This window comes from Triturus cristatus, chromosome 12 (assembly GCF_964204655.1).
Source record: "Triturus cristatus chromosome 12, aTriCri1.1, whole genome shotgun sequence".
Classification (NCBI taxonomy): Eukaryota; Metazoa; Chordata; class Amphibia; order Caudata; family Salamandridae; genus Triturus; species Triturus cristatus.
In genome coordinates this window covers 233,877,769-233,905,558 of record NC_140595.1, presented here as the reverse complement: position 1 = coordinate 233,905,558, position 27,790 = coordinate 233,877,769, and the positions used below count along the sequence as shown (strand labels likewise).

Here is a 27,790-nt window from a genome sequence, read left to right as displayed (position 1 = left end):
AACAAATGGTGCCTGATCTTTTTTACTACACTCAGAGCTGCACAATCCCCAGCTAAGATTATGGTTGTTAGCCCGGTCACAAGCTGCATGTTCTTCTATTGCATCATTTGTGCATGTTTCATACGAATGTAACCTGGCTTTCTTACCACACACGGGTCAGCACTTCCCCCCAAGGTGGATTATTTTGGTTTCCTTCGATTTGGTATGAAAGGAATGTTGTTTCAGGACAGGGTTCATACTGACAAGTATTTGCATTGTTTCAGGCATTAATGATTCTTTGGGACATGGATTTGGTTCGTTGCATTGCGTTGCACAGGAGTTCACAAAACTTATATAGCTTCTGTGCCTCTTGTGTGGTTGTTTCATAGGTATGTGTTTTCTATTCTTTCTTTTGGCCTGAGGAAACCACAATCTATTACGGCACAAACATGTTAAGTCTTAAAATTGGAGGAGTCCATCTACATAAGGTGGCTTGTATATTAAATTAGCATTTTACAATGAGTAAAACAATAGGGGCGTGGACTCCAGCCTACTTCTTGTTGTTGTGACTACTCCCAGGTGGATTATGGACTGAAATGATCACAAACACCTATTAAGCTTATAACACATGGGAGGGACAAGGAACAGATGACTTGGTATAATTCAGCTCACATTAGGTATTAGCAAATTGTTGCTTCTGGCATGATACTTTTTGTGAAAAAGGTGCTTATAATAATATGTGACTATATGTTTATGTCCAGATTCTTTGAAGTAATAAAACTGCATAGAACTGTGACAGAGATATTGGTTGGCATCTCTAATAAACTATATTATTTAAAAGGCCATGCTTGATTTAGTCAAATTTCCAATGAGTAATGATTTCATTGTGGAAAAAATTACCACAGGTTCAATTTATACCACTCTATACCTTCGTTTTTTTCCTGTTGTTGTATGTAGCCCAGGTTATGTGCGTTGATATGGGCAAACCTCTTTTGTATGTAAGAGTACATGTTAATATGTGACAGATATGGGATAAACTGTTCTCTAGTACTGGATGTTTGTTCAAGGGCCACCATTCTTTTCACTCACTTAGGGACTGGTTAGTATCATATCTTCTCTCAGAGTCTTGTTGGTCCATGTGGTATATATTGTCCTTTTCCTTAGCTCGTAATGAGAAGACAGAGGCAGCAATAACAGGGCCTGTTTCAAACATAAAATGAAATAAAATGTAAACTAAAGATCCTAATAATGAAATGTAGCAGAAATAGTAAGTACAATGTAAGAACCAAACTTCATCATAGCTTGGGTTTAGGGGATATTCAATAAAGATCGTAAGCAATGATCAGAAACACCAATTGTTGCAATGACGTTCACTTGCATTTAAAATAGCAGGGGTGGGTGTAGACTGAAGATACAATTAGCAAGGCAACTTATTTTATGGAGGAGGTCTGGAATGTATCTGAAACTTTAATCACAAAGGTACAATCTTAGTCACTTACTGCTAACACCAGACATGATGACCAATGCGCACTTTCAAATAATGTTTAAAAAAACAGAAGAAATCATAGATTTACTTAAACATCAGTGGTTTAATCAATAACAGGCACTGGGATAGAAATATAGAAACATGGTGGTGTGCAATTAATAAACAAATAGAAAATATAAGTTACTTAACTTTTTGGTGGGTACTTGACCATGAAAATTCATCACCACTAGCAACATTTTGCTTTCCTGCTGAACAACCTGAAGACAATGAATTCTGACCTGAAATCACTGAAGAGGTAGGATGATCTGCAGTAATAGTTCACTTTATCCAAATAAGAAAGGTTGCAACTTCTCCATAACTGTACTGACCATAAAGAAAACCATTGGAAGTTTAGCCTAAACGGTGCCATTGAGCCATCCAATTTTGTTTTCAATTACTCTGCCAGCTGCATATTTTCTGCATTAACCCAATTTCTTCGGAGTTGGTTGCCGTAACCAGGTGTCCAAAACATGTCTGTGAAAGCTTTAACCACTTGGGTGCTATGGACATGGTGGTGTTGAGGATGGCTCTAGCACATCATGGCACAATTAGTTACTTGAATCCAGCCCCAGGAGCGGAGTAAGAGATTCTCCACCAAACGATGCCATTTTTGTTTTGTCTGAAATGACCATCGGTGCGCATGGCCCTGTCTTCAGGCCTGATGCAGTGCAAACAAAAGGGTGTGAGGGGCTAGTTACATTTCACACAAGCATCAAACCTTGCTTCCACCCGAGAATAGGTACATCAGTCTTTCTGCTCCCACTTCCCACCTGGGGTGGATTGAGGACGTTTACCCCAACACTTCCAGGGTGGTGTCACGACATGTTCTTACCCACATTGCCGTGCAAATCTCAAACTTGGTTAAAAGCGCACATTTTCCTTGCATTTCTGTGACATAAACTTCTGGAAACCTCAAACATCCACAAAATTCCTACACCAAGCTTTCCCCCAATTGTTCCGATAAACATGATACCCTACTAGTGTGACTGGGCTCAGTGCCCTGACAGGAACAAATCCAACCAGGGTCAGTGAGAGTTGCTACGCGAGACTCCAACTGAGCTTGGTTCGATGTGTGACTGTCGCGTGCAAACATGTGGAGTAATATTTTTATCAGGACGGGGGGGGGGGGGGGGGGTCGGTGACACACTGGGTGGTCATGTCACACAAATGCAAGGTAAATGTGTAATTTTAAGCAAAGTTTAAGGTTTGCAGAGTATTGCGGGTTAGACCTTTGTCGGATCCACGTGAGGCAAATCAACCTTTATTTCCCTGGGTGTTTAGTTTTCAGAAATTTCTGGCTCTGGTAGGATTCCGTAGGTGGCCGTCAATCCCTGGCCCAAAATAAAATGCTGCTACCCCCATTGCCCAATCAGATCATTTTTGTGACAGGAATTGTTGATGTCTGCACACTGTATGTCAGGGTCTTTCCTGGTACGGGCACTAGGCCTACCCAAACAAGTGAGGTACCTTTTTTATCAGGACACTTGAAAAAAAGCTGAGTGGCAGGAAATATGTGGCTTCCCACATATTCCAGAAGTTTCCTCACAGAAAGGTGAGCAAAATGTGTGTTTTTTTAGTCAAACTTTGAGAATTGTATATGCTTCTGAATCTGAAACCTGGTGGGAGCCACACAAGTTACCTCGCCCAGGATTCCCCTAGATGTCTAGTTTTCAAAAATATGCAAGTGTACTAGGTTTCCCTGGGTGCCAGCTGAGCTTGGGCCCAAAATCCACAGCTAGCCACATGGCAAGAAGGGTCAGTTTTCAGTGGAAAATGTGATGCGTCTATGTTGTGTTTTGGGCCTTTTTTGTCGCAAGTACTAGCCTTATCCGCACAAATGAGGTGCCACTTTTATCAGGAGACTTGGGGTAATACAAAAGAGTAGAACATTTGAGATTACCAATTGTATTTCTCTGCATTTGTGCCTTCCAAATGTAAGGCAGTGTGTAAAAAAGAAGACATTTTGAAAAATGCCCGCTGAATCATATGCTAGTATGGGTACCGAATTTGCTAATTACCAGTATGCATCTGTTCTTGGCATGTAGGGCTGCTGACATTCATATCTGTGCATAGATCGCCGCCTAGTGTTGGGTCCGGATGATTGCATATTGTTGTCCTGGAAGAGTCTTCGAAGTATCACGAGATAGGTGGCTCCTCCCCTGGACTACAGTGCGCATGGGCATCCCCTCCATCCTTAGATTGTTTTTCGCCATTGTGGCAGAAATGGAGTGGAATACAGTAAATGATGACCATGCTAACTAGTAAGAACTGAATGCTGCAGCTGCCACAGGCGCCGGGGAGGAGGGTGGGCGATATGAATGTCAGCAGCCCTACATGCCAAGAACAGATGCATACTGGTAAGTAGCATATTCGGTTCGAGGCATGTGGGCTGCTGAATTCATATCTGTGCATAGATTATATAGCAGTCCCTCCATTTAGCGGCGGCTGTCCGTGCCAGCTGCAGCAGTCTGAAAAAGAGTTTTGAGAACAGCCTGTCCTACAGCTGCCTGCTGTCTTGAGTGTACCTCTACACAGTAGTGTTTTGTAAATGTATGTATAGTGGACCATGTGGCTGCTCTACATATCTCCTGTAAAGGAATGTTTCCCAGGAAAGCCATGGACGCTCCTAACTTTCCTGTGGAGTGGGCTCTTGGAGGAATCGTTAGTGTGTTTTTTTTTTGTTTTTTTTTATTTTATTTTTCATTTTTGCGGTGGTGGGGGAGGGATTGGCGATTTATGCTTCATAAAGACAAATACAAATACAATACATTGAAGATAAACAAAAAGAAAATACATGACAGTTTATGACAAAAACACATTATTAATTTGCTAACCAATCCTGAAATGGAGCCCAGTTTTTTGCAGCAATTAAACGTCTTCTCCTTCCCTGAAACTTACGTACAGCAGTTTCTAATTTGAACCATGCCAACATCCTGGCCTGCCAGTGGAAAAAGTGGGAGGTTGAGAGTTTATCCAAATAGAAGTAATACAAAGTCTGAACATTGCCATTGCGATAAACAAAAAAGAATGTAAATGTCTTGATCTTGTGGAATCCATAGCATATTGATAACCAGTAATTACCATTTCAGCAGAAATTTTGATTGAAGATTGAGTAATCTGTGTGAGAAACATTTCAATTTGGTTAATAAAGAGTGATAACTCAGGGCAGTCAAAAAACATGTGGAGAGAATCCGCAGATGGAAATTTGCATCTTGCACATGATAGGCTTATGCCTCCGGGGGCCATCCCCCATCTGACTAGTTTTGCTGGGGTATAATAAAGATTAAACATAGCCATATAACTTTGGGTACGAAGAGTACCAGAGACGAAAACCGTCTTGGCTAACATCAGTGGCAATTTTAAATCTATAGAGGGTACACCAAATTTGACCGCCCATTTATTATTAAAATCAGAGAGATCATCTGGTAGTTGAGACAATAAAGTTTGATATAATGTACCAATTTTGGCTTTTTTTTTAACCAATTCAAATATCAAAATCTTCTCAAAGAGTGCAGGGTTTTCTGAGAGTTTTTTTATCGAGAAAACTTCTAATTTGAAGATATTTAAAAAAATGATTAGATTGCAATTCAAATTTGTGTTTCAAAAAAGAAAAAGATGCCAGCAGGCCAGAGTCAGCTAGGTCGCCTATATCAATCAGGCCTTGTGAGGCCCAGATAACAGTTATTGAATCTTGAAATATCACTGGAGGGAGCCCAGACGCATTCAATGGTGTATGGTAATTAAGTTTGTAATTAGAAAAGAGACGACGAATTTTTTGCCAGATCGTGAACAGGGCCCATGCTACCTTGAACCTCGTTTTTTTTTAAGTAACTTGGTTCTAAGATGCGTGTTAATATCCCTTGTGTAGCGTCACCTAATGAAATTGAGTATATTGAAGGAGCCAAAAATGGCGGTAATTCCACCTTCTTTCCAAATAGTGGAAAAGCAAAATGTTGGATCATCGCAGCCCAATAATAGTAAACAAGATTTGGAACTGACCAGCCCCCGCGTTCTTGCGGGAGATAGGTCGATTTAGCAGCTCGTCTTGGCTTGCGGTATGCCCATAAAAACCTCTGACAAATTCTTTGTGCTTTTATTAAAGTAGGGTTAGAAATTAATAACGGAATGGATCTAAATAAATATAAGAATTTTGGAAGTACCAACATTTTAAGAACATTACAGCGCCCAAATAAGGAGAGATGAAGGTGGTTCAGCCGTTCTAGTTTATTATGAAGCTGATCAATAATAGGTAGATAGTTCAGATCTGAAATTTGACCAACATCAGCCGAGATCTGAATGCCTAAATATGTCGCTTGTGAGGCAATAAGAGCAGTTGATATTGGCATAGTTGACGATTGCAAAATTTGAGTTTTAGTGATATTTAACTTATAACCTGAAATTAGACCGAATTGTACTGCTAGGGTCTCCAATGCAGGAAGAGAAACAGTGATGTTATTTGTTAATACTACTATATCGTCAGCATATGCCAATATTTTATACTCGACGCCATGAACAATAAGTGGAGAAATGTTTTGGGCTCTTTCTATCAGAGATAAAAAAGGATCGATATATAAAGCAAAAAGGAGAGGGGAGCAAGGGCACCCTTGTCTGGTGCCACGTGTGATAGAAAAGTAGCTTGATTCCTTTCCTGAAATACGGATTTTGGCAATTGGGGAGATATATAATGTTTGCAAAGCTAGAATAAATTCAGGCGGTATCCCTTTCCGATGAAGAACGGCCCAAAGATAGCCCCAGGAGACCCTGTCGAACGCCTTCTCGGCGTCCAACAGGATCACACCAAGGGGAGAGTTTGTCACCTGGGCCCAATCTAAAAGAGCGATAACACGCTTAATATGATCGGTAGTGTCTCTACTCTGAATAAAACCATGCTGGCGAATGGAAACTAACGGAGAAATAATTTGAACGAGACGAAATGCTAGAACTCTGGAATAGATTTTACTATCAGTGTTGATTAGTGCTATGGGCCGGTATGATGCTGGATTTAGTTCGTCTTTACCTTTCTTTTTAAATAATACAATGGTCGATTGTCGCCAGGTTTCAGGAATGACCCCCCTCTGAGCAAGTTGAAAAACTTCAAGCATCTGCTGTTTAAATAAATGTGAGAAAGTTTTATAAAATTCGAGATGTATGAGATCGAGTCCTGCCGCTTTACCAGAAGACAAAGATTTTATGGCAGCTTCAATTTCTTCCCAGCTAATAGAATCGTTAGTGTGTGCTTAGCTTTTTGATAGCAAATTTGTATACACTTAACGATCCACCTAGGTATTCCTGCTTTGGAAATGGGGTTGCCTTTGTGCGGTGGAGAAAAGGCAACAAACAGTTGTTTTGTCTTTCTGAAATTTTGTGTTCTGTCAATATAGTACATGAGAGCTCTCTTGACATCAAGTGTGTGGAGCATTCTCTCTGCTACATTCTCAGGATTAGGATAAAACACGGGTAGTTCTATGGATTGGTTCATATGGAACTGTGATATCACCTTGGGCATGAATGTAGGGTTGGTGCGTAGTACGACCCTGTTTGCATGAACCTGTATAAATGGCTCTTGAATGGTTAGTGCCTGGAGTTCACTAACTCTTCTCAATGAAGTAATGGCTACTAGGAAAGCCACTTTCCAGGTTAGAAATTGAATCTCACAGGAGTGTAGAGGTTCAAAAGGTGGTCCCATTAGTCTGGTGAGGACCACATTCAGGTTCCAGATTGGTGAAGGTGGGTGCGTAGGAGGAATCACTCGTTTGAGTCCCTCCAAGAAGGCTTTGATGGCAGGCACTCTGAACAGTGAGAGGTGCTGCCTGTTCTGAAGGTAAGCTGCCAGCGCGGTTAAATGTATACGGATGGAATTGTATGCTAGATTGCATCTGTATAAGTGTAACAGATAACAGATAATGTTTTGAGTTGATGCATCCAGCGGATTGATGTCATTATTTTTACAATAAATGACAAATATTTTCCACTTAGCCGCATAGCAGGCTCTGGTCGTGGGTCGTCTTGCCTCTTTGATGATATTCATACATTCTGGAGGCAAGTTGAGGTAGCCAAATTCTAAGATCTCAGGAGCCAGATCGCTAGGCTTAGCTGTTGCGGATCTGGGTGCTGAATTGCGCCATGGCTCTGGGTTAAAAGCCTGGGCGTCAGCCGCAGTCGTTGATGCGGTACCATGGAGAGTTCTAGAAACGTGGTGTACCATGGCTGGCGTGCCCACGTGGGAGCAACCAGGATGAGCGTCTGAGTGTTGCCTTAGTTTGCGTGCCACTAGCGGTATTAATGGTGCTGGGGGAAAAGCGTACGCAAATCTGCCTGACCAGTTCATCCATATCGCATTGCCCTGCGACTGTGGATGCGGGAACCTGGCGGCAAAGCTTTGGCATTTTGCGTTTTCCCTTGTGGCGAAGAGGTCTATCTCTGGATGACCCCACTGCTGGAAGTACGGTTGGAGTACTGATGGATTTATTTCCCATTCGTGCATCTGGTGGCTGTGTCTGCTGAGCAGATCTGCCATTTGGTTGTCCTTGTGTGGTAAATAAAATATTACGCTGTCAGACTTTTAAAATATAAATAAGATCATGCATAAAGCAAGAGGCTGAGTCTGTGGTATCAGGTTCATAAAGGGATTTATTCCATTAACTCGAGTCAAAGGGAGAATATTTCCATCACCAAAAAAGGATCTGGAAGGGACTGAAAAGTATTCTCAATATTCTCAAAACATTATTCACAGAGTACAGTATATATACATTTCTCAATTGTACGTAAGCAAAAGAGCAAGAGAGAATGAGATAAGAGCATGTGGGCGTGTAAGTAGGCGTGAAGGTGGGCGTCCATGTGGGCGTCCACTTGATGATAATGGGTAATTTGTCATGTGTGGGTGGATACCTGGAGAATCCTGCAATGTCAGCAGAAATATTTGGCAGAGATGCGTGCACAGTCGCATGACGTGTGATTGATGTGCAACTAGAGGGAGAAAGGGACTTGACATTTAGCTCTACATGTGGAGACAAAAGTCTGGGGTTATGTCAACCTAATCCCAAATCATATCTAATATCCTATGTTTAAAGAACTGTGTTATCCAAAAAGAAAGGTCTCTCGAACAAAATCTATTCTATACTGACTGTGAGTGCGTGTACAAGCGTCTAAGTGTCTACACTAAATGCGAGGGGGTAGGAATATTCCATGGTAACAGGGCTATGAATTACTTGCATAAAGACAGAGAAGCCGGGCCTTTTGCTCGGTAGCTGGAAGAATGTTTACTTAAACTACTAGACAGGAATGCATTGGGCAGGGAACGGAGCAGATAATTTCGAAGGTGAAATACAGTTTTTGGCAGAGAATAGGCTGGATCAGGCACTGTTAGCCGCGCAGGGAGTGAGACAAAGTTCATGGTCACAGATGCAGGCTCAGACTGGAGCTTTCAGAGGCAGAAGGCAAGAAGAGTTTGATGACAGAATCAGGGCCTACTTGCCTGGACTGAAAAATAGCATAAGTGAACCATATAAAGCCGGTGGCCTTTCATACTTAGGAATGGAATATCCGGCCTATTCATGGCGGATCTGACAGAGGACATGTTGACGGTGGACGCACATGTGTTTGCGTCTTCATAACTGGAACTGGAGGGAACATACATGTACTTGTGATTCATACATGAAACCGTTGGGGTCCAAGATAGGGGACATAACTGATCAGAAAAATCCATATTTCCACATTCCCTCCTTGTCCCCTACTTGCCCGTTAAGAGATATCAATCTTCATCAATCCATTGATCTGTTCATATAACATCATTTGTTCTTCTTTCTTCTTCCGTGACGAATGAAATCTTGGTGGTGGAATACACGATGTGGCACACAGACCACAGATCGCTGGTCCACATTGTAGACATAGACAGCAACTGAATAGTATGAGAAGGCCAATACCTAGGAAAGATAGGACCTTCCATCCAAAGGTAGATAATACACTCCAAAACCAACCGGACCAAGTCCAGGTGCCTGGATTCTGGTGTATCTGGCTTACAATCTTATGAAGGCGAGTTATGGCTTTATATACAGATGGCGAATTTTCTGGTATGAAAAATGCAACAGCTTGATTTGATGACCCTACAAGCTCCGCCCCTATCGGCCAGGATAACGTCAAGGACAAGACTATTTTGAAGCACAACAATCCGCATAGCAGACTGCTCTTCTGTTAAATTGCCTAAGGCGGAAATAGTTTCGTTCACTACTGCTTCAAAGGTTCTGGTTAATCTACGTATCAGCTTACTATTGGTAACTGTACCTATATAGGGAAAGAAACCTTTATTGAAATCTGTGTATTTTTCCCATGCTGTTTCAGTGTAATCGACAATTGGGAGATCTCTCTGCTGTCTATTGTGTACTAAATGAGTATTTCTATGATAATCAGGAGGAGCTAGGAAAACAGGTGGTAGGAGGAATGCTATGTAACAGGTACCGTCCCAATCTAGAGGTAGGCGTATATATGCGGTCTGGCCACATATAAAGTAGGAATGACGAGAAGCTCTAAATGTAGACTTGCCTTGATCACTGAATTTTATTACAGTGGTGCATTTACTATGGCCCATGTGTATGGAGCCATTCTTTCTTATACATAATTCCCCTTTTTCTGGGAATACGGACATGGCGGGCAAGATTGGTGTAGCTTCAGATTCAACGTTCAGGATCATGAGGTTAAGTGTAAAATTACCTAATCCATATACTTCATTTCTTAGATCAGTTCCTGTTCTTTTGGGAAGTCCCTCCTTGTTAGGGTAGCAGACTTTAAGCAAAAACTAAATTCAGGTTTCCCCATACCCAGTTGTCTTGATAAACTGCGGAATTCGAATCTAGGGAATTAATCAAACTAAACCATGCTCCACAGGAGCCATTGTGTGTGAACGGATAGAGAAAGAGGGGCAAAACTCCCTTATAGTTCTGATAGGGGGGGAGTCGGCCACAGACCCAGCAGTCTGTAGCATTGCTTAGTCTGATGTGAATGGTGCAGCATCTGAATAAAGGTATTGTTGCGTAAGGCAAGTCGATATGATAGCTCATAGGATGGCAGATCACTAAATGTGTGCTTTATGGTATCATTAGTGGAGGAGTATAAGAGTGAGGCAATAGGAGGAAAAAATAGCATGTAGTATTAAGCTGATACATATTATCGTGATGCACATCTTGCTTTTTCTTATCAATATTATTGTCCAAGATCTTATGCAAGCCAGAATACATGTTCAACCGCTTCACCACCTAGTGGACTTAATTGATCAAACGGGTTCTGACTTTTTTTTAGATCTAAGTTTAGCTTTGTGGAAACTGCTGGGGAGTCTCCTCTAGAAAATGGTGTTCAAAATCCAAAATCCAAGTTTAAAGTCTTTTTCCTTTGTAAAAGAGTGGTGAAGGTGCACTTTGACTTTAACGGCCGTCCCCGTGGTCCAGAGCACTGACTTTGGCGCCTTCCATCCAGGAGCGATGGAGTATTCTTTGACCTGGGTGTTGTCAGGGAAGGCGGCAGCAACCTGCGAACAACAAGAGAGTAGTGCAGACATCAAGGAAGCCAGGTAATCTGTCAGCATCAGTAATCTTTTAGGCATTGGAGTGCCCCACATATTTGGTGGTCTATCAAAGGCCACTTCATAGGGAGATAAGCCTGTTCTAGAATGAGCTACCATTCGCATGTAAAAGAGGGCAACCGGCAGGGCTACCATCCAATCTATACCTTTGTCTGCGCAAATTTTAATGTCTGATTATGTCTTTCTACAAGGCCTGCTGCTTCAGGATGTCGCACACAATGGAATTTCCAGGTATACCCTAACAGAAGGGACACCTGCTTCATTAGTACCAGAACATATTTGTAACCTCTACATCTGTTTATTTGGATATAATCCATTTGGAGCACTTCAAAAGGGTGGTCAGGTGGATGGAATCCACCTTGTTCCATCGGAATGCCTTTACCTGGATTGAATTGGCAACAGATCATACATGTTCTGACCTTTTGTTTCGCTGCTGCACGCAGGTGCTTGTTGAACCATATATTCTGTAAGCTATCTATCATTGCTTTCTCTCCTAAGTGTGTGGGACTATGTGCGGTATTTATAATCACTTGTACCATGGTATCAGGAAGAAACCATGTGGATTTGCCCTTATTCATCCAACCCTGATCAGTCAGTACCCCTCCTTGTTCCGACCATTTCTTTAATTCGTCCATAGTAGCATGTGTCTGTATGTCTTGTACATCCTTGGAAGGATCCCTAACTGTCATGGCTTTGGACACTTATTGAACCTGTAACTTTGTCATGTCTAGTGGGGTCTGAGCTGTCCGTTTAGCTGTTCGGTCTGCCAGATCATTGCCTTGGGAAATGGTATCTGTGGCTCTAGTATGTGCTTTACATTTTAGGATAGCTATGGCTGTTGGTAAATGTATTGCTTCCAGTAGGGCTTGAATATGGGGGCCATGCTGTATCTTGGCCCCATGAGAGGTCAAGAAACCTCTTTCTCGCCAGAGAATCGGTGTAAATGTTTACTCTCAGGTGCTTAGCTCTTATGCACGCTTGTGTCAGGGCGATGAGCTCTGCTGCTTGTGCTGACAATATGTCTATTCTTTTAGTCTCTATTATTACAGTATCAGTAGTCACTGCATATGCTGCCACTAATTCTCCCGCCCCTGTCCTCATGCATGAGCCGTCAACATATAGTGTTAGGTCGGGGTCTGGGAGTGCAACGTCTGTCAAGTCTTGTCTTGGTTTAGTCACGGTATGTATTACTTCAACACAGTCGTGTGGTGAAACGCTTTCTGTACTGGAGGGCAAAAGGGTAGCAGGATTCAGTATGTTGCATCGTCTGATCTCTATGTGTGGTTGAAATAACGTTGGCTCATAGCCTGTCAGTCTAGCTACAGTCAGGTGTTGTGTTTGTGTCCGGTTCAAGAGAACCTCTACTGCGCGTGGTACTTGTACTGTCAGAGGGTGGCCCAGCACTATCAAGTCACTTTGTCTTATGGCTAAGGCCGTTGCTGCAACTGATTTTAGGCACGCAGGCAAAGCCTGTGCTACTGGGTCTAATGTACTAGAAAAATAAGCACAGGGCTCGTGTTTTCCTGCATGATCTTGTGTCAGGACAGATAGTGCTGTTCCATCCCGCTCTGTCACAAAAAGCATAAACGATTTGTTGTAATCAGGGTTTGCTAAAACTGGTGCTTGACATAAAGCTCTCTTTAATTCTTCAAATGCCACAGTGTGTTCTTGAGGACTTTAGTCTTTTTGTGTCTTGGGCTGGGAAAAACCAGAAATCAATTGAATACGTTCCGGTGCCCACAACTAATTCCCCTGAAAGATCACAATAAAACATGAGAAAAAGGGGAAAGCACCATACCTATTTCCTCGACTTAATTTCTAAGGGGGCTAATTTCTAAGGGGCTTAATTTCTTAAGGGGCTAGCGGGAAGCGAACCTCCTCAGGGGCCAGCAGAAAGCCAATATTCTCCTCCTTCCCCCCCTTTTTGACAGGAGGAAATCTGAAACAGATTTCACTGCTGTCAAACACTATCAAACCCTGTGTCTTGTCAACACTATTAATCCCTGTGTGTAGCTACTGGGCGTAAGCAAAATTATAGGAGATACACAGCGTATTTGAAACGGCGAGAAATCCTTCAAATTAATGTACAAACCTCATTGTGTTAGCTCATAAGCTAGCCAAATGACATCTCATATGCAAATGTCCCTATTACATGAACCTACACCAACCTGAAGTCAATATTAATGCTAGTAGGCCCCAATAGGAATGCTAAATTACCTAAATATTCGGAAAACCAAGTTTAAGAACAGTTGTTAATGTTGATAATTAATAATTTATCTGCTAAAGAAATCAGTCATTTTGCAATAATTTCCACCTATACAATAAATAGCCTAATTTAAAAACAAGTCAACTTTTGGGGCCACCATTTACAAGAATGAGCTTACTAAAGCAAACTTTAAAAAGGAAATCCTGTCAGATATTTTCTCATTACCCTAAATACCGAGCCTCATTTGTCACTCTGTGGTGGCAGTCCTGATTTAAAACAGGCCTTTCAAGAGGTAAGATGTGAGTGCACAGATCATAATGGTTCCTCAATGTCCAATCTGGAAACATATGACCGAGGCTGCCTGTCTATAAGAGAAAGGCAGTTATGTGAAAAATATTTTAGTCTTGCATAGCCTCTTTCTTTTGTTTCATTCATCTCCAACACCAATTAGACATACACTGATAACGTGTTGTCTGCTATTTTGACAGCATGATAAAGGTAATATCACATCTGTGAAATTTAGTAATTGTGAACAAGTTCCAGCCAAGCGCTGTGCAAAGATCGCCGTCGTCACGACTATCTCTGTACTTGCACAGGAGAACTTGGTATTAAACGCTAAACAGACTGGTCAATACAACACAAAAACAAAACATATATAAAATACATATGCCAAGCCATCAGTATACCAAGCACAGAAAGCATAGACAATTGCACTAACATATATAAATGAGCAGCGATGCGCAATTACAGTACCTACAGCTCAGAGGCGAACATTCTGGCCTGCTTAATTTGTCAGGCTTTTAATCAATAATTGAGTTACCTGCCCTATACACCCCCATCTGAAATCACCGTGTCAAGTCTGACACACAGAATCAGCAAGAATAATCAAAAACGAAGAACACACGAACCTGTTTGGTTTCTTTTATAAAAACAGAATCAGCAATAATAATCAAAAACGAAGAACACACGAACCTGTTTGTTTTCTTTTATAAAAATGAGCTATGCATCTTCGTCAACACAATGTACCCTAATGTCCCAGACGAAGACGCACCTCTCATCTCTCCTCACAGACTTTTAACCACTGGATCATTTATCCAATGCAACTGGTGGCAGCTTGTGGCCACAATTCAAAAATGTCTGAATTTGAAAATCGTTTTTATATAGGCACATAGCCCTTAAAATTCCAAGCAAGAGCAACATTTTACTTTCTGGCCAGAAGCAATATAACAATTGCTAAAAAATAAAACAAATCTTCTCCATAGACATTTCCTCGGGGCACTTGTTTTGCACAGAATAGAACAAGGGAATCTTTCTCGACTTACATTTCTCAGCTGCCCTGTCTTATCAGAGAAGCTAAAAATAGCCCCTCAGCGCGGCCTGAGCCTGGGCTGCCAGCCAACTTTTTTTCGTTGTTCCGGCTGCAGGCATTACACAGATGCATGTCAGAGAAGCTGTCTAAGCAGTGCCTCTGTTCTGCTCCTCTCACCGGCCCCCACCTACACTGGCTACAAGGTCAGAATCTGTCTCCGATTTCTGTATCACATACTGCTCTACACAGCCCCCACCTTCTCCTCACTCTGAAGCTGTCAAAGACAAAAAGACTACTCAATTCCATAAAAACTGCAATAATTCGCTCAATTGAAAAATTATTTTTATATACAATTTGCTCTCAGGGGGTCATAATCTCACCGACTTGACCCAGCACATTGGCTCACTGGACCACCAAGAACACAACCCTGTATTCTTGAACAATTTGCAAATTCGAAATACCCACAATTCTTTATTTTTTTTTTTTTTTTTTTTTCAAGCTAAACTTTTCAACAATTACTTTTTCGTTAGCACTTTGTACATTAGGGGTGTCATCAAATCACAGGTGTTGCTCTTTCTCTAGCTACACCCCTCCCAATTCCCTTTTAACAACGTGAACAAATGTGGGACCATGAAAACACCAGCCATGCGCTGTTCGTTTGGTGGGAGGCTCAAGAACCTTTGGGCTACTATATCAATATTATATGTATCGTTGTACTTGCGGTGGCACTCTAACTGGTCTTTCTACTGGGGCCACTCTTGCTAGGTCCTCTGAAATGACGTGATAAATACCAGCAACGTCAGTATTTCTTTCTCTGTCAGCCTGCGCTCATTTTACCTACTCCAATTACTCCTGTAACATCTGTTCCTTGGCTTTTCCAGACTCCAGTCTACTCCTCTCTGCTTCGTGAAACACTTACTCTGACCTACTATGTGACTCCTTGCGCCAAAAACTCAATGGCATCCTTCCAAGCTGGTCTACATTTTCTCTTTCATAAGAGTGTTTCGTTGTCCATCTACTTGTTCTGCTTTTACTCGTATACCTTCCTCAACTAACACGTTTTCTCGGGCTTTGTCTGAATCCTCCCTACTTTTCTTCCTGTCTACGTGCTTTTTCTGTGCGTCTATGAGATTCTTTACGCCATAACTCAACGGCGTCTTTCTGTGACTGTCCCTGTTCGGGCGCCATTATGTGGTAAATAAAATATTACGCTGTCAGACTTTTAAAATATAAATAAGATCATGCATAAAGCAAGAGGCTGAGTCTGTGGTATCAGGTTCATAAAGGGATTTATTCCATTAACTCGAGTCAAAGGGAGAATATTTCCATCACCAAAAAAGGATCTGGAAGGGACTGAAAAGTATTCTCAATATTCTCAAAACATTATTCACAGAGTACAGTATATATACATTTCTCAATTGTACGTAAGCAAAAGAGCAAGAGAGAATGAGATAAGAGCATGTGGGCGTGTAAGTAGGCGTGAAGGTGGGCGTCCATGTGGGCGTCCACTTGATGATAATGGGTAATTTGTCATGTGTGGGTGGATACCTGGAGAATCCTGCAATGTCAGCAGAAATATTTGGCAGAGATGCGTGCACAGTCGCATGACGTGTGATTGACGTGCAACTAGAGGGAGAAAGGGACTTGACATTTAGCTCTACATGTGGAGACAAAAGTCTGGGGTTATGTCAACCTAATCCCAAATCATATCTAATATCCTATGTTTAAAGAACTGTGTTATCCAAAAAGAAAGGTCTCTCGAACAAAATCTATTCTATACTGACTGTGAGTGCGTGTACAAGCGTCTAAGTGTCTACACTAAATGCGAGGGGGTAGGAATATTCCATGGTAACAGGGCTATGAATTACTTGCATAAAGACAGAGAAGCCGGGCCTTTTGCTCGGTAGCTGGAAGAATGTTTACTTAAACTACTAGACAGGAATGCATTGGGCAGGGAACGGAGCAGATAATTTCGAAGGTGAAATACAGTTTTTGGCAGAGAATAGGCTGGATCAGGCACTGTTAGCCGCGCAGGGAGTGAGACAAAGTTCATGGTCACAGATGCAGGCTCAGACTGGAGCTTTCAGAGGCAGAAGGCAAGAAGAGTTTGATGACAGAATCAGGGCCTACTTGCCTGGACTGAAAAATAGCATAAGTGAACCATATAAAGCCGGTGGCCTTTCATACTTAGGAATGGAATATCCGGCCTATTCATGGCGGATCTGACAGAGGACATGTTGACGGTGGACGCACATGTGTTTGCGTCTTCATAACTGGAACTGGAGGGAACATACATGTACTTGTGATTCATACATGAAACCGTTGGGGTCCAAGATAGGGGACATAACTGATCAGAAAAATCCATATTTCCACATTTGGTTGTCCTTGCCCGGGAGGTGTTCCGCCATGAGGAAGATGTTTCTCCGAATGGCCCACTTCCACATGCTCTGAGCTATGTGAGATAACTGTGGAGAGTGTGTTCCTCCCTGCTTCTGTATGTAGTACTTGGCAGTCATGTTGTCCGTCCGGATCAACATGACTTTGTTGCACAAGTGGACTTTGAATGCCTTCATTGCTAAGAAGATCACCATTAGTTCCAGAAGGTTGATGTGCATCCCCCTCTGCTGTGTTGTCCATAGTCCCTGCACTGTGTAACTGAGTACATGAGCTCCCCATCCCTGGAGAGACGGGTCCGCCGTCAGTACTATTTGTGGTACAGGCTCTTGGAACGGTCGGCCCTTGGCAAGGTTTTGTGGATTCCACCAATGCAGAGAGTTGTATGCCCGACCGCTGACCAACACTAGGTCTTTCAACTGTCCTTGAGCCTGATTCCACTGACGTGCTAAGCACTCCTGAAGCGGGCGCATATGTAATCTTGCGGGAGTGTTGAGGTCTGAACTTTTTTATTAGCAACTGCATGCTGTGGATCCTCATGGAATTGGGTTGTGCCGTGGTCGCCAGAGTGTCTATGGTCGCGCCTAGGTACTGCCGTACGTGGGCGGGTTGAAGGTGGGACTTTGGATAATTTAGTGAGAATCCCAGGCTGTGAAGAAGGTGAATGGTGTGGGATACGTGGCTGGCACACCGCCGGGCGGACTTTGCCTGGATAAGCCAGTCGTCCAGATAAGGATAGACGTGTATGTGCTGTCTCCTTAAGTGTGCTGCCACAGTTTCTAGGCACTTGGTGAACACCCTTGGTGCTGTGGTTACTCCGAAAGGGAGGACCTTGAACTGGTAATGTTGATCTTGAAGAGTGAACCCGAGATATTTTCTGTGTGATGGGTGTATGGGTATATGGATATATGCATCTTTTAGATCTAGTGTTGCGAGAAAGTCTCCCTGACTGAGCAACGGCAGCACCTGCTGCAGGGTGATCATGTGAAAATGCTCTGACAGAATGTAACGGTTCAGATGTCTTAGGTCCAGTATGGGTCTGAGAGACCCGTCCTTTTTGGGGATCAGAAAATAAAGTGAGTACACCCCTGATCCTTGGTCTTGTACAGGCACTAGTTCTATGGCTCCTTTGTGGAGCATACTGAGCACTTCCTGGTGCAATAAGTGCAAGTGCTCTGCGGACATAGGACGGTGTCTTGGTGGTATGTTTGGCGGAGTGGATGTGAGCTCTAGACAATAACCGTACTGGACAATTTCTCTCACCCACCTGTCTGTGGTGATGGATTTCCAGACCGGCAGGAACTGTTGGGAGTCTCCCCCCGACAGGTGTTATGTGGTCGGGGGGCAGTGACAAGGTGTCACTGTTTGGTGGTGGCGGAGGACCTGGAGCTGTTGTTTCCTCGGCCTCTACCCTTGACGTTGTTGCCACGGTATCCACCTCTGTGGTTTTTATTATAGTTGGTCTGCGTACCTTGTTTAGTGTACTGCGACTGCTGTGAGTTCTGACCTCTAGATGGTCCCCTGTTGGTAGAGCGACGAAAGGACCCACTCCTAAACTGCTGTGATTGCAGAGCCCCCATAGACTTTGCAGTCTCTGTATCTTTTTTGACTTTCTCTAGGGTGGTGTCAACCTCTGGGCCAAAGAGGGAGTGAGGGTTGACAGGTTGATTGAGTATAGTGGTTTGTATCTCTGGTTTGAATCCAGAAATTCTTAACCAAGCATGTCGTCGTAACATGACGCTGGTGTTAATAGCCCTAGCTGCAGTGTCAGCTGTGTCAAGAGCGCACTTAATGGAAGCGTTGCTTATGAGCTTCCCTTCTCTAATCAGTGACTCTGCTCCTTCCTTATATTGATCTGGGAGGTGCTGTAGCAGTGTCTCTAGGGTATCGTAATGCGCCCTGTCATACCTAGCAAGAAGTGCCTGAGTGTTGGCAATTCTCCAAATGTTAGCTGCCTGTGCAGCAACTCTCTTTCCAGATGTTTCTAAGACCTTAGACTCGTTGTCAGGGGGAGGAGCATCACCCGTTGTCTGTGAGTTGGCCCTCTTCCGAGCATTGGAAACCACCAACGAGTCCAAAGGCAGCTGGCCTCTTATGTAGGTAGGGTCCACAGGAGCTGGCCTATACTTTTTCTCCATCCTAGGGTTCAGTACTCTTGCCCTCGTGGGCTCCTTAAAAATGTCATTAGCCTGTTTTAGGACACCCTTGAGCATGGGCAGAGTTTTAACAGATCTTTCTGAGGTAGAGAAGGTATCCATCAGAAAATCATCCTCAATAGGATCAGTGTGGAGCTGTACATCATGGTTCTCAGCTGCTCTCCCAATTCATGCATTGAAGGCAGCAGCATCTTCAGTTGGAGATGTTTTCACCTCATATGCTTGTGTGTCTGGAGCAGTATGTGGGTCCCCCACACCAATAGTGTCCACCCAAGGTTGGTTTTGGTCGTCAGGGTCAGTGGTCAATGGATAAGTGCTATCATCAGCACCATAATCTCCTGCATCCACATCAGACTGTGTGGGTGAGAATGAGTGAGGCTCCTGTCCATAATCTTGAACATGTTCCAGAAGAACTGGTGATGTGGTTTTCGGTTTCTTTAATGGAATTCTGTATGGTTCCATAGGTTTCTCTGGCATGATCTTTCTTTTATGTAGTGAAAGTTTACCAGTCCCTGAAGAGATAAACTGCCTCGGCTCCTCATCCTCTTGAGGTACTTCAACAGTTGTTGGTCCCATTGACACCCCTGTTGGCGCTTCTACAGCGTTCTTTGTGTCGATACCTTTCTTCGGTGCGGGACCCTTCTGTGCGTCGAACATCCTTGGTCGCACCGCCGGTGGTAATCCGAACTTGATGTGCGTCGACACGGTCTGAACCGTGCAGGCCGTGTTCGGCTGCGGGGCTGTTGTCGCGGTGAGCAGCGAAGCACGGTCTTGGATGCGTAATAACGACTCCGACACCGTCTTCTTTACGAAGGGGGACGGTGTCGTGGACTTGACATGGTCCTTCGAGACCTTCCTTGGTGTGGCATCGAGCCCCATACCAGACGTTGGTTTCTCGGCACGAGGATTGGAAGGGTTTGGCTCTTGAGAGTTGCCCTTTTTTCCCGTATCGACGATCCTCAGCGCCGATTTTTTCGTGTCGACCACCTTGACCGAGGTCATAGGTGCCGTCTTTTGTGTCTTCGGCTCCGACGGCTTCGAGGCCTTGTCTCCGCTGAGAGTAATTTTCTCTTTCGGTTTCGATTTCGGTGCCTGTGCCTTCAGTTTCGGTTTTCCTTGACCGGATGATGGCGCTTTCGAGACCGATGGCTCCGTAGGATAGTTCGAAGCCGGGCTTTGAAGCGGGGCTGTAGAACGAGAGGAAAGATCTCGGGTAAGGCCGTGTGGCGATCCCTCGACCTGAGCCTTATCGAGTGCCTCTTCGGGCCCTGCACCGACACGTGGGCTTAGCTCATCTTCCGAGCCATCTCCCTCGGCCCCAAGGGCCTCTTCGTCGTCTCCTACCTTATCGACGGCATTATCGTCCTCGACATCTACGATACGCTCGTCTTCGGCATCATAGTTGGATTCACGCTCCGAATCCGTATCCGATAGTCCCTCCAGAACTTCAAAGTCCACGACTTCTTCATCTTCGGTCCCGAAGATGTTGTCCGGGTTTGGCCCCGCTTTCTGCGCCTCGAGCCGAGCTGCTCGACGAATGCGAAGAGTTTTCTTCGATCGGAACCTGGAACACGCCATACAGGTGGCTTCGTCGTGTGTTGGAGAGAGGCATTTATTGCACACGGGGTGCACGTCGAAGCGAGCATACTTTGCGTTGCAAAGAGGGCAACGCTTAAAGGGGTAATTTGATGTTTCCATCGTCGATCTCGATTGGGCCTCTGGCGTCGAAGGGCAAACGGCTAACTTCGATGCTTTTCTAGAGAATCAACTGTAGAAAAATACTTGGCGCCGAACGTAAAACAATACCGACGAGTTTAAAAGCCTTTTGGCTTGACAAAAATAAAGTTTTCCTAAATACTCAAAGAGCTAAGATTAGGACATCCGAACCCAATGGCGGAAAAAAACAATCTAAGGATGGAGGGGATGCCCATGCGCACTGTAGTCCAGGGGAGGAGCCACCTATCTCGTGATACTTCGAAGACTCTTCCAGGACAACAATATGCAATCATCCGGACACAACACAAGGCGGCGATCTATGCACAGATATGAATTCAGCAGCCCACATGCCTCGAACAAATAGGCACTGCTCCTAATCTCCGGATCTGGAATCTATTTTCAGAAAGACACAGGTTTCTTTTATACCTACTTTTCAATCTTTATATTTTACCATATGAATTTCTCTATACCTGGTACACGATGAAGAACTATTGTAAGGTGCAGATCAGTTGCTGGCGCTCGGTACCTGGGGATCTTGGAAAACCTGCAAACCCTATATATACCCGCAACTAGAAGGGTCTAGAGGACATAAAGGTATATTGCTTCTGTAAATAAGCCATCTTCACAAGAAGTCACAAACAAAAACATTGTCACAAATGGCCGTTTTGTCCCACTCATTTTCAATATCCTTTTAATTTCAAAAGCTAGTGTCTTTAGGAAAACCTTAAGGGATCTACACAAATGACCTCTGTTGAACTCAGAATTGTGCCTACTTTTCAGAAATATATAGGTTTCTGGGATCACTCCGGGGTTTCACCGCGGTTTCCAACACAATCTGGAAATACAAAAACATCAGGGTTTTTTTTTGTTGTTTACATTTCTTTATTGGGAGTTTTACATTTCATGGTACATAGTTGCACATCATTGTTACCACATGATGACAGGGGTGGGCAGGCAGGTGAAAGGTATCATTGCATCCTGGAACAACCATCACATTTCATATTTAACATCACTTATAAGAAATAGCAAAATGAAATGGAAATAACACTTCAGGTGGGCTATCATGTGTAATGGTAGGTTGCCTGGTGCTTGCTGCCTGCATATGTGGGTTTCCCCGAGTCGCGGGTTGATGTTCAGTCCCCAAATCTATCCCCATACACCTCCTTATATCTTGTCCATGATTGTGTTCCCAAGACAGACGTGCCGACTACATAGGTGTCTGGGGGAAAACGTAGCTGTGGTGTTAGTGGCGGGAGGAAAGAGGAGCTCGGGGGGGGTGCGTCCTCCATCGGGGGACCTGGGTGTTGGTCTTGTGGGGCCCTAGTGTACAGTGGACCCTGCGTAACGCGTGGCTGTTTGTTTGTTTGCGCTATGGGGGACAGGGGCGGGGATTGGGATTGTGTGGTCGTGGGTGATTCCTCTGGTGTTGCCTCTTGACCAAAGTGGAACAGGAGTTGCGCCCATTCCATTGAGATGGGGTGTTTACGTATCCCTTTCACCTTCTCATCTCTTAGTGTTTCTTCCTCTGCTGTCCCCCACTTTTTTACGGTGCCTATCCAGGCTGCTTCTGGGGGTACTGCTGGGGCCCTCCAATGCATGGCTATTCCACGTTTCGCTAAAAGCATAACCAGGGATGCAAACCTGCACTGCACCTTTTCTGTCCTCCGCCTGCAGAAGACGCCTAGGGCGCATGCCTCCCACGTAGAGATGTTCATGAGGTTGACTGTCGCCCTTAGGATCTGATGTACCCTGGCACAATACTGTTGGATTGTGGGGCAGTCCCAGAACATGTGTTTAAAATTCGCCTCCAGTGCCTGGCATCTGGGGCATACGAAATGTGTATCAGGGTAAAAACAGTGGAGCTGGTGAGGTGTCAAGTATGCACGATGTAAAATACTGAATTGGATGTTTTTGAAACGTGCGTTCCTAGAAACATTCTTTGGGTATTTTAGTGCCTTTTCCCATTCCTTATCATGAAGCACTCGTCCTATCTCGTCCTCCCATTTCTGGCATAGGGCTTGTAAAGGAACTGTGATCAGTTCCCGGATTGCTTTGTAGTGCCAAGTGACTAAATGTGTCCCCGGACAAATACGCAAAATTGTGTGTAGCACCGGATGTGTCGGTGGTTCCCCCTCAGTGAGATCCCAGTAGTGTCAGGGGCTATCTACTAATCGCCTATGTACCAGGAATTGTCCCAGGGGAAGCTTGTAGTCTTCCCTCAATTAAGCATATGTTTTCAGCTGCCCATCTTCGAACAGGGACTCGACCTCTGTCACCTTGTGTTCAGTCCATATCCGGAAGGTGCCTGTGGTGTAATATTTCTCCCGTTGAGGAAATCCTACCAGTGGGAGCAACGGGGAGTACAGGGGCCGACCCCTTGACATACGGTGTATACGCATCATGTATTTGCGGGCTAGCGATACCTGTAGGGCAGCGTTTCCCAAACTGTGGTCCGCGGACCCCGAGGGGTCCGTGACACATTCCCAGGGGGTCCACAGGACTTGAGTGCCTACCGTCTGTGTAAAAAACGAAACGCTCATGCGCCCCCACAGCACATAAGAGGTGTGAATGTTGTTGGCACCGGGGCGGCAAGACTGCAATACAATCTGGCCAATCACCATTCAGCTATAGGTGCAAGCTGAAGGGTGATTGCCCTTATTGTGTTATTCACTTCTGCCCATCACCCGACGGCGTGTTCGCATGGCAGTGCGTGCGTTTCCGCTTCTGTTTATGGCCAGGCCCAGGACATTTTGCTACCATATGTCCCCATTTGCCCTGAAATCAGCTGTGTGTCGAGATTGAAGAGCATTGGAGGCTGGAGCATGTCGAACGGGCAGGAGGGTTCTTCTCCATCTGGAACTGCATGCAAGTGTTTAAATTTGGGTGTGCGCTTTTGCTAACGTACTGATGTTTTCAGGTTTAGTAATGGCAACTGCAAATTTTCAGTACTTTCCACTTCGCTACTATGGTACCTTGTCTTTTCTTCTGCCCGTACTTAGTATGCAAGTCACTGAGATCGGCACGCTTTTAATGTTGATTTAATTAGAGGCAGAAATATTGAGTATCAGCCGGGCCATGAAACGGTAATAAACTTATGACCCTAATTGAACTGATCAATATGAGCTGGAGGGATCGCCTCTCCCAGACTTGCTAAGATTAGAAAAAACGTTTTATTCCAAGCCTCAGCAGTTTCCATTAGCGTGCCTTCTGGGCGGGGCCGTGAGTATACCGTGGGCCTCCATCTCCGTGCATCGGGATTGAAATTCCACCGGGATGATGGATTTATGTTCTAACATTAGCCGGCTCGGTTTTCGTTGTTTTTCTCTTTGTTTGTTTGCAATCTGCATCATTATCAGGCAGGGCTTCCTCCCCAGCCTTGGCAATGGGGCTGCCTGTGGTACAATTCCGAGATTTTTCTGAATGACTGCTAACAGTATTTGCTAGAAAGTGCTTTACTTCATGTTGCTGCATTGCATAGGGCAGGCTCAGAAGACTAGGTTTCTCATTGTAAACAGAAGTAAACTAAATGGATGAATAACAGTTCCCAATTGACACCAAATGGCAACTCAATTTGCAGCACAGATTCTGAACATGCAGCATCATCTAAACCCACTTCGATTACAGAATGCAATACACTGTCTCGTAACTTCTTGTGCAGGTCTGGGTCCCACCTCCAAGAAGGCAGACATCTGTCCTAAGCTGCTCTTAGCAATCCCTGCCTCTCCATCACAGTTCACAGCGTACCCCCCACCCAAGAAGGCAGACGTCTGTCCTAAGCTACTCTTAGCAGTCCCTGCCTCTCCATCACAGTTCACAGAGAACCCCCTCCCCCCATCTGTGAAATAGTTTATTAGAAAACCAAACAAGTATAAACACTGTGATGTCATAAGCATTGCGTTTTGTGTGCACGTAATAGTTTGCATGGTTGATGGATCAGTAATGGATTGCAGCGTTTACTATGATTGGTGAATTTCAGTTTTTAGGCTTTGTTTTGTCACCATAACCTCACTTGAACTGGGTTTTTAAGTGAATTTCTGAGTTTTAAAAAAACCTATGTTAAGGTGTTATAACCAACCATAACTTCACTTCACTTTAAATGTAGCTCAGTGAATCAGAGTTTTTTTGAGAGTTTAGTACAGCCAAACTTTGAATGTGTTCCCTTCCCAATGTGCGAACAGATTACCCTGAATTATCCTACAAGGCACTTAAGGTTTTACTTCCTCTCCCCACCACATATTTATGTGAGAAGGCTTTCTCAAATCTTATGTACCTTAAAAATAAGTGCAGAAATCGCATGCAAAATGTTGAAGCTGACCTAAGGATTCAACTTTCCGAAATAAAACCAAACTTTGAAAACTTAATCGCCGGGATGCAGCACCATCCTTCCCATTAAAATGTTTTAATTTTTGCATATTTTTCAATATAAAATAATAAAAGCTTTAGTAATGCAAGTATTTGTTTGGTGTGTACTTGTTTGTGTATTTTTTTGCGAATTACTGTTTTATTTTTTTGAAATTGAACCTGTACAAATTGCTTGGGGGTCCCCGGCTTCCAGTGGTGATTCAGTGGGGTGGGGTCTGTATTGACAATTCTGTTCAGGTGCAACCAATAAGAGGAGCCACTCATCCAAATGGGGTATTGGGTGTAAACAGCGATATCTTTCTTAATAACTCAAGGCCAATTCACTTTTTATCATGGAATATTGCGGGTTTGGAAAAGAATCTCGCTGATCCTCTTTGGAGTGATTTTATTAATAAATTCGATATTATTCTATTTCAAGAGACATGGAGCCTAGTTCCCCTCTATAGGTCAGGCTATTCCACCTTCCATATTCCAGCGATTAGCTCACCCAGAGGTAGGCCTTCAGGGGGGCTCCATGTTTGGGTTAACATCCACTTGAATTGGTCACCTAAAAACCATGTAACCTCTTCTCAGGACATCCTTCGTATCTCTATGGGTGGGCCAGATTTAAGAGATGGCTTAGAAATCTTTAACATCTATGCCAGAGGGACCCCGGGAGGCAAAGTAAGCCCTATTATATCGTCCCTGGACTCTGAGCTTACGGCCATCACCTCCGCAGCAGGCATTTTCGTTGCAGGAGATCTTAATTGCACTTTTGAGCCCCTTTGCGACGAGGATGTCCAGGGTACTAGGGACTTAGACACTAAGTGGGAAATTCCCAGCCTTAGCCTCCCTCCAATAAAGAAATGGTCTCAAAGAGCCATTCAAATCAATGCTCTGACCCTAGAGCATAATCTGAGGGCGACAAATGGTAGAACAAAATCTGATCCAATGGGAGCTCCAACCTTTATTAGAACCAGGGTGCCTTCGCGCATCGACTATATCTTGCTGGACGTCGGGTCATGGGTCGACCTCATCGATATGGAAGTTATTCCAAGATGCGAAAGCGATCACAACCCTTTGTCCATGCAATTTTTGCGCAACTCTGATCTTATACCAACCGAGTATCTTAGCACCAGGAGCCCCTGGTTGAGGGAAATTGTGCCCTCCAACTGTAATCGGCGCCTTAAATGGCCCAGGGTTGCCGAACAAGAATTGTCTTTGGATGGCATCAGGAAGATTATGAATGCCAGTATTTTAACGATCAATGGTGTTCCTGATACTCCCCCTTCACCTGCTCATTCTTCAAAGCTTAAGGAAATATATCTTTCAACTGTGGTTAAGGTGGGCGAGTTTTTCCAGGCCAAAGTTAATTGGGGTTGTAAGCGTCCTCCCCCAAAGGCCGAAAACCTATGGTATTCTGATGACTGCAGGAAAAGGAGGCAGGACCTATCGAGAGCTTTAAAATCCAAGGTCCAGATAAATATCCTCTCCGCAAGGAAATCATACTATAGGTCTATCGCCATAGCGAAACGAGCTTGGGAAGAAACCCACTGGAAAGAACTCAAATCCGCCGCCCAGCTGAAGGATGCTACCCTATTTTGGGACCTCATCAATGTTAGCACGAGGAGGGGGGTTAGCCGAACCATATAGCAGGGCGAGAATGGTACAACCACTTCCAGAAACTATACATGGGTGACGAAGGGCCTGTACTATTGGAGCAAGGGAGTGATCTAGAGCCAATTGTACTTCCACTCGAGGGAGAGCAGTTTGGGCTTAACGAGGTACTTACAGCTATTGCCTCGATTGTGCCCGGTAAAGCTGCTGGACCCGATGGCCTCCCAGGAGACCTCATGCTCCACGAAAAAGATCTTTGGGCCCAATTTATTTGCAGATCGCTAAATCTCATAGCGAATGGCCACCCTGTACCAGAATCCTGGAAAGGGGCGGAGGTGGTGACCATCTTTAAGAAGGGGGATAGAGAGGACCCTGCCAATTACAGACCGATCAGCTTGATTGACGTTGCCCAAAAAGTGGTTGGCAGGGTCCTCTTAATGCGGATGAAAGAATGGATCGATGAGGAGGGCGTCCTGTCCCACTTCCAGGCAGGGTTTAAATGTGGCGTTGGAACAATGGATCAGGTATTTAGACTCTGCCTGATTTATTGGAAAACTGTAACCATCGAGAAGGGTAGCCTGTATTTAGCATTTATAGATTTAAAAACAGCTTTTGACCTGGTCCCTCGTTCCAAGTTATGGCAAATTTTGTTAGACCTCGGAATCCCTCCCCTGATCCTGAATCTTGTCAAGCGCCTGAATGAAGATAATTATGCTAGAGTGAGGTGGGGTGGCCAGGGCCAGCTAACTGAGAAAATAGCAGTTCAGAGAGGGGTACGCCAGGGTTGTGTTTTGGCGCCGACCCTGTTCTCTCTCTACATAAACGGGGTGGCGGACCATTTGAGAGAGGACATGGCCGATGCCCCAACCCTGTGTGGGGAAAATACATCGACCTTACTTTTTGCGGACGACACCCTCCTGATTTTTAAAAGTCCCATGGGCTTGCAGAAACTCCTTGATTGATTCTCCAGCTAATG

The 27,790-nt window shown here is 44.2% G+C and overlaps 1 protein-coding gene across 11 annotated transcripts in view; it reads right to left on the bottom strand.

Moving 5' to 3' along the window:
* LOC146775776 (butyrophilin subfamily 2 member A1-like) overlaps window positions 1-27,790 on the bottom strand; it is a 506,274-nt gene that overhangs the window by 304,528 nt on the left and 173,956 nt on the right. For all 11 annotated transcript variants that reach the window (XM_085637618.1, XM_085637620.1, XM_085637622.1 and 8 more), the window contains exon 3: window positions 1,069-1,179. In XM_085637618.1, coding sequence (XP_085493744.1) covers window positions 1,069-1,179 — 111 coding nt within the window. The remainder of the gene's footprint in view (window positions 1-1,068; window positions 1,180-27,790) is intronic.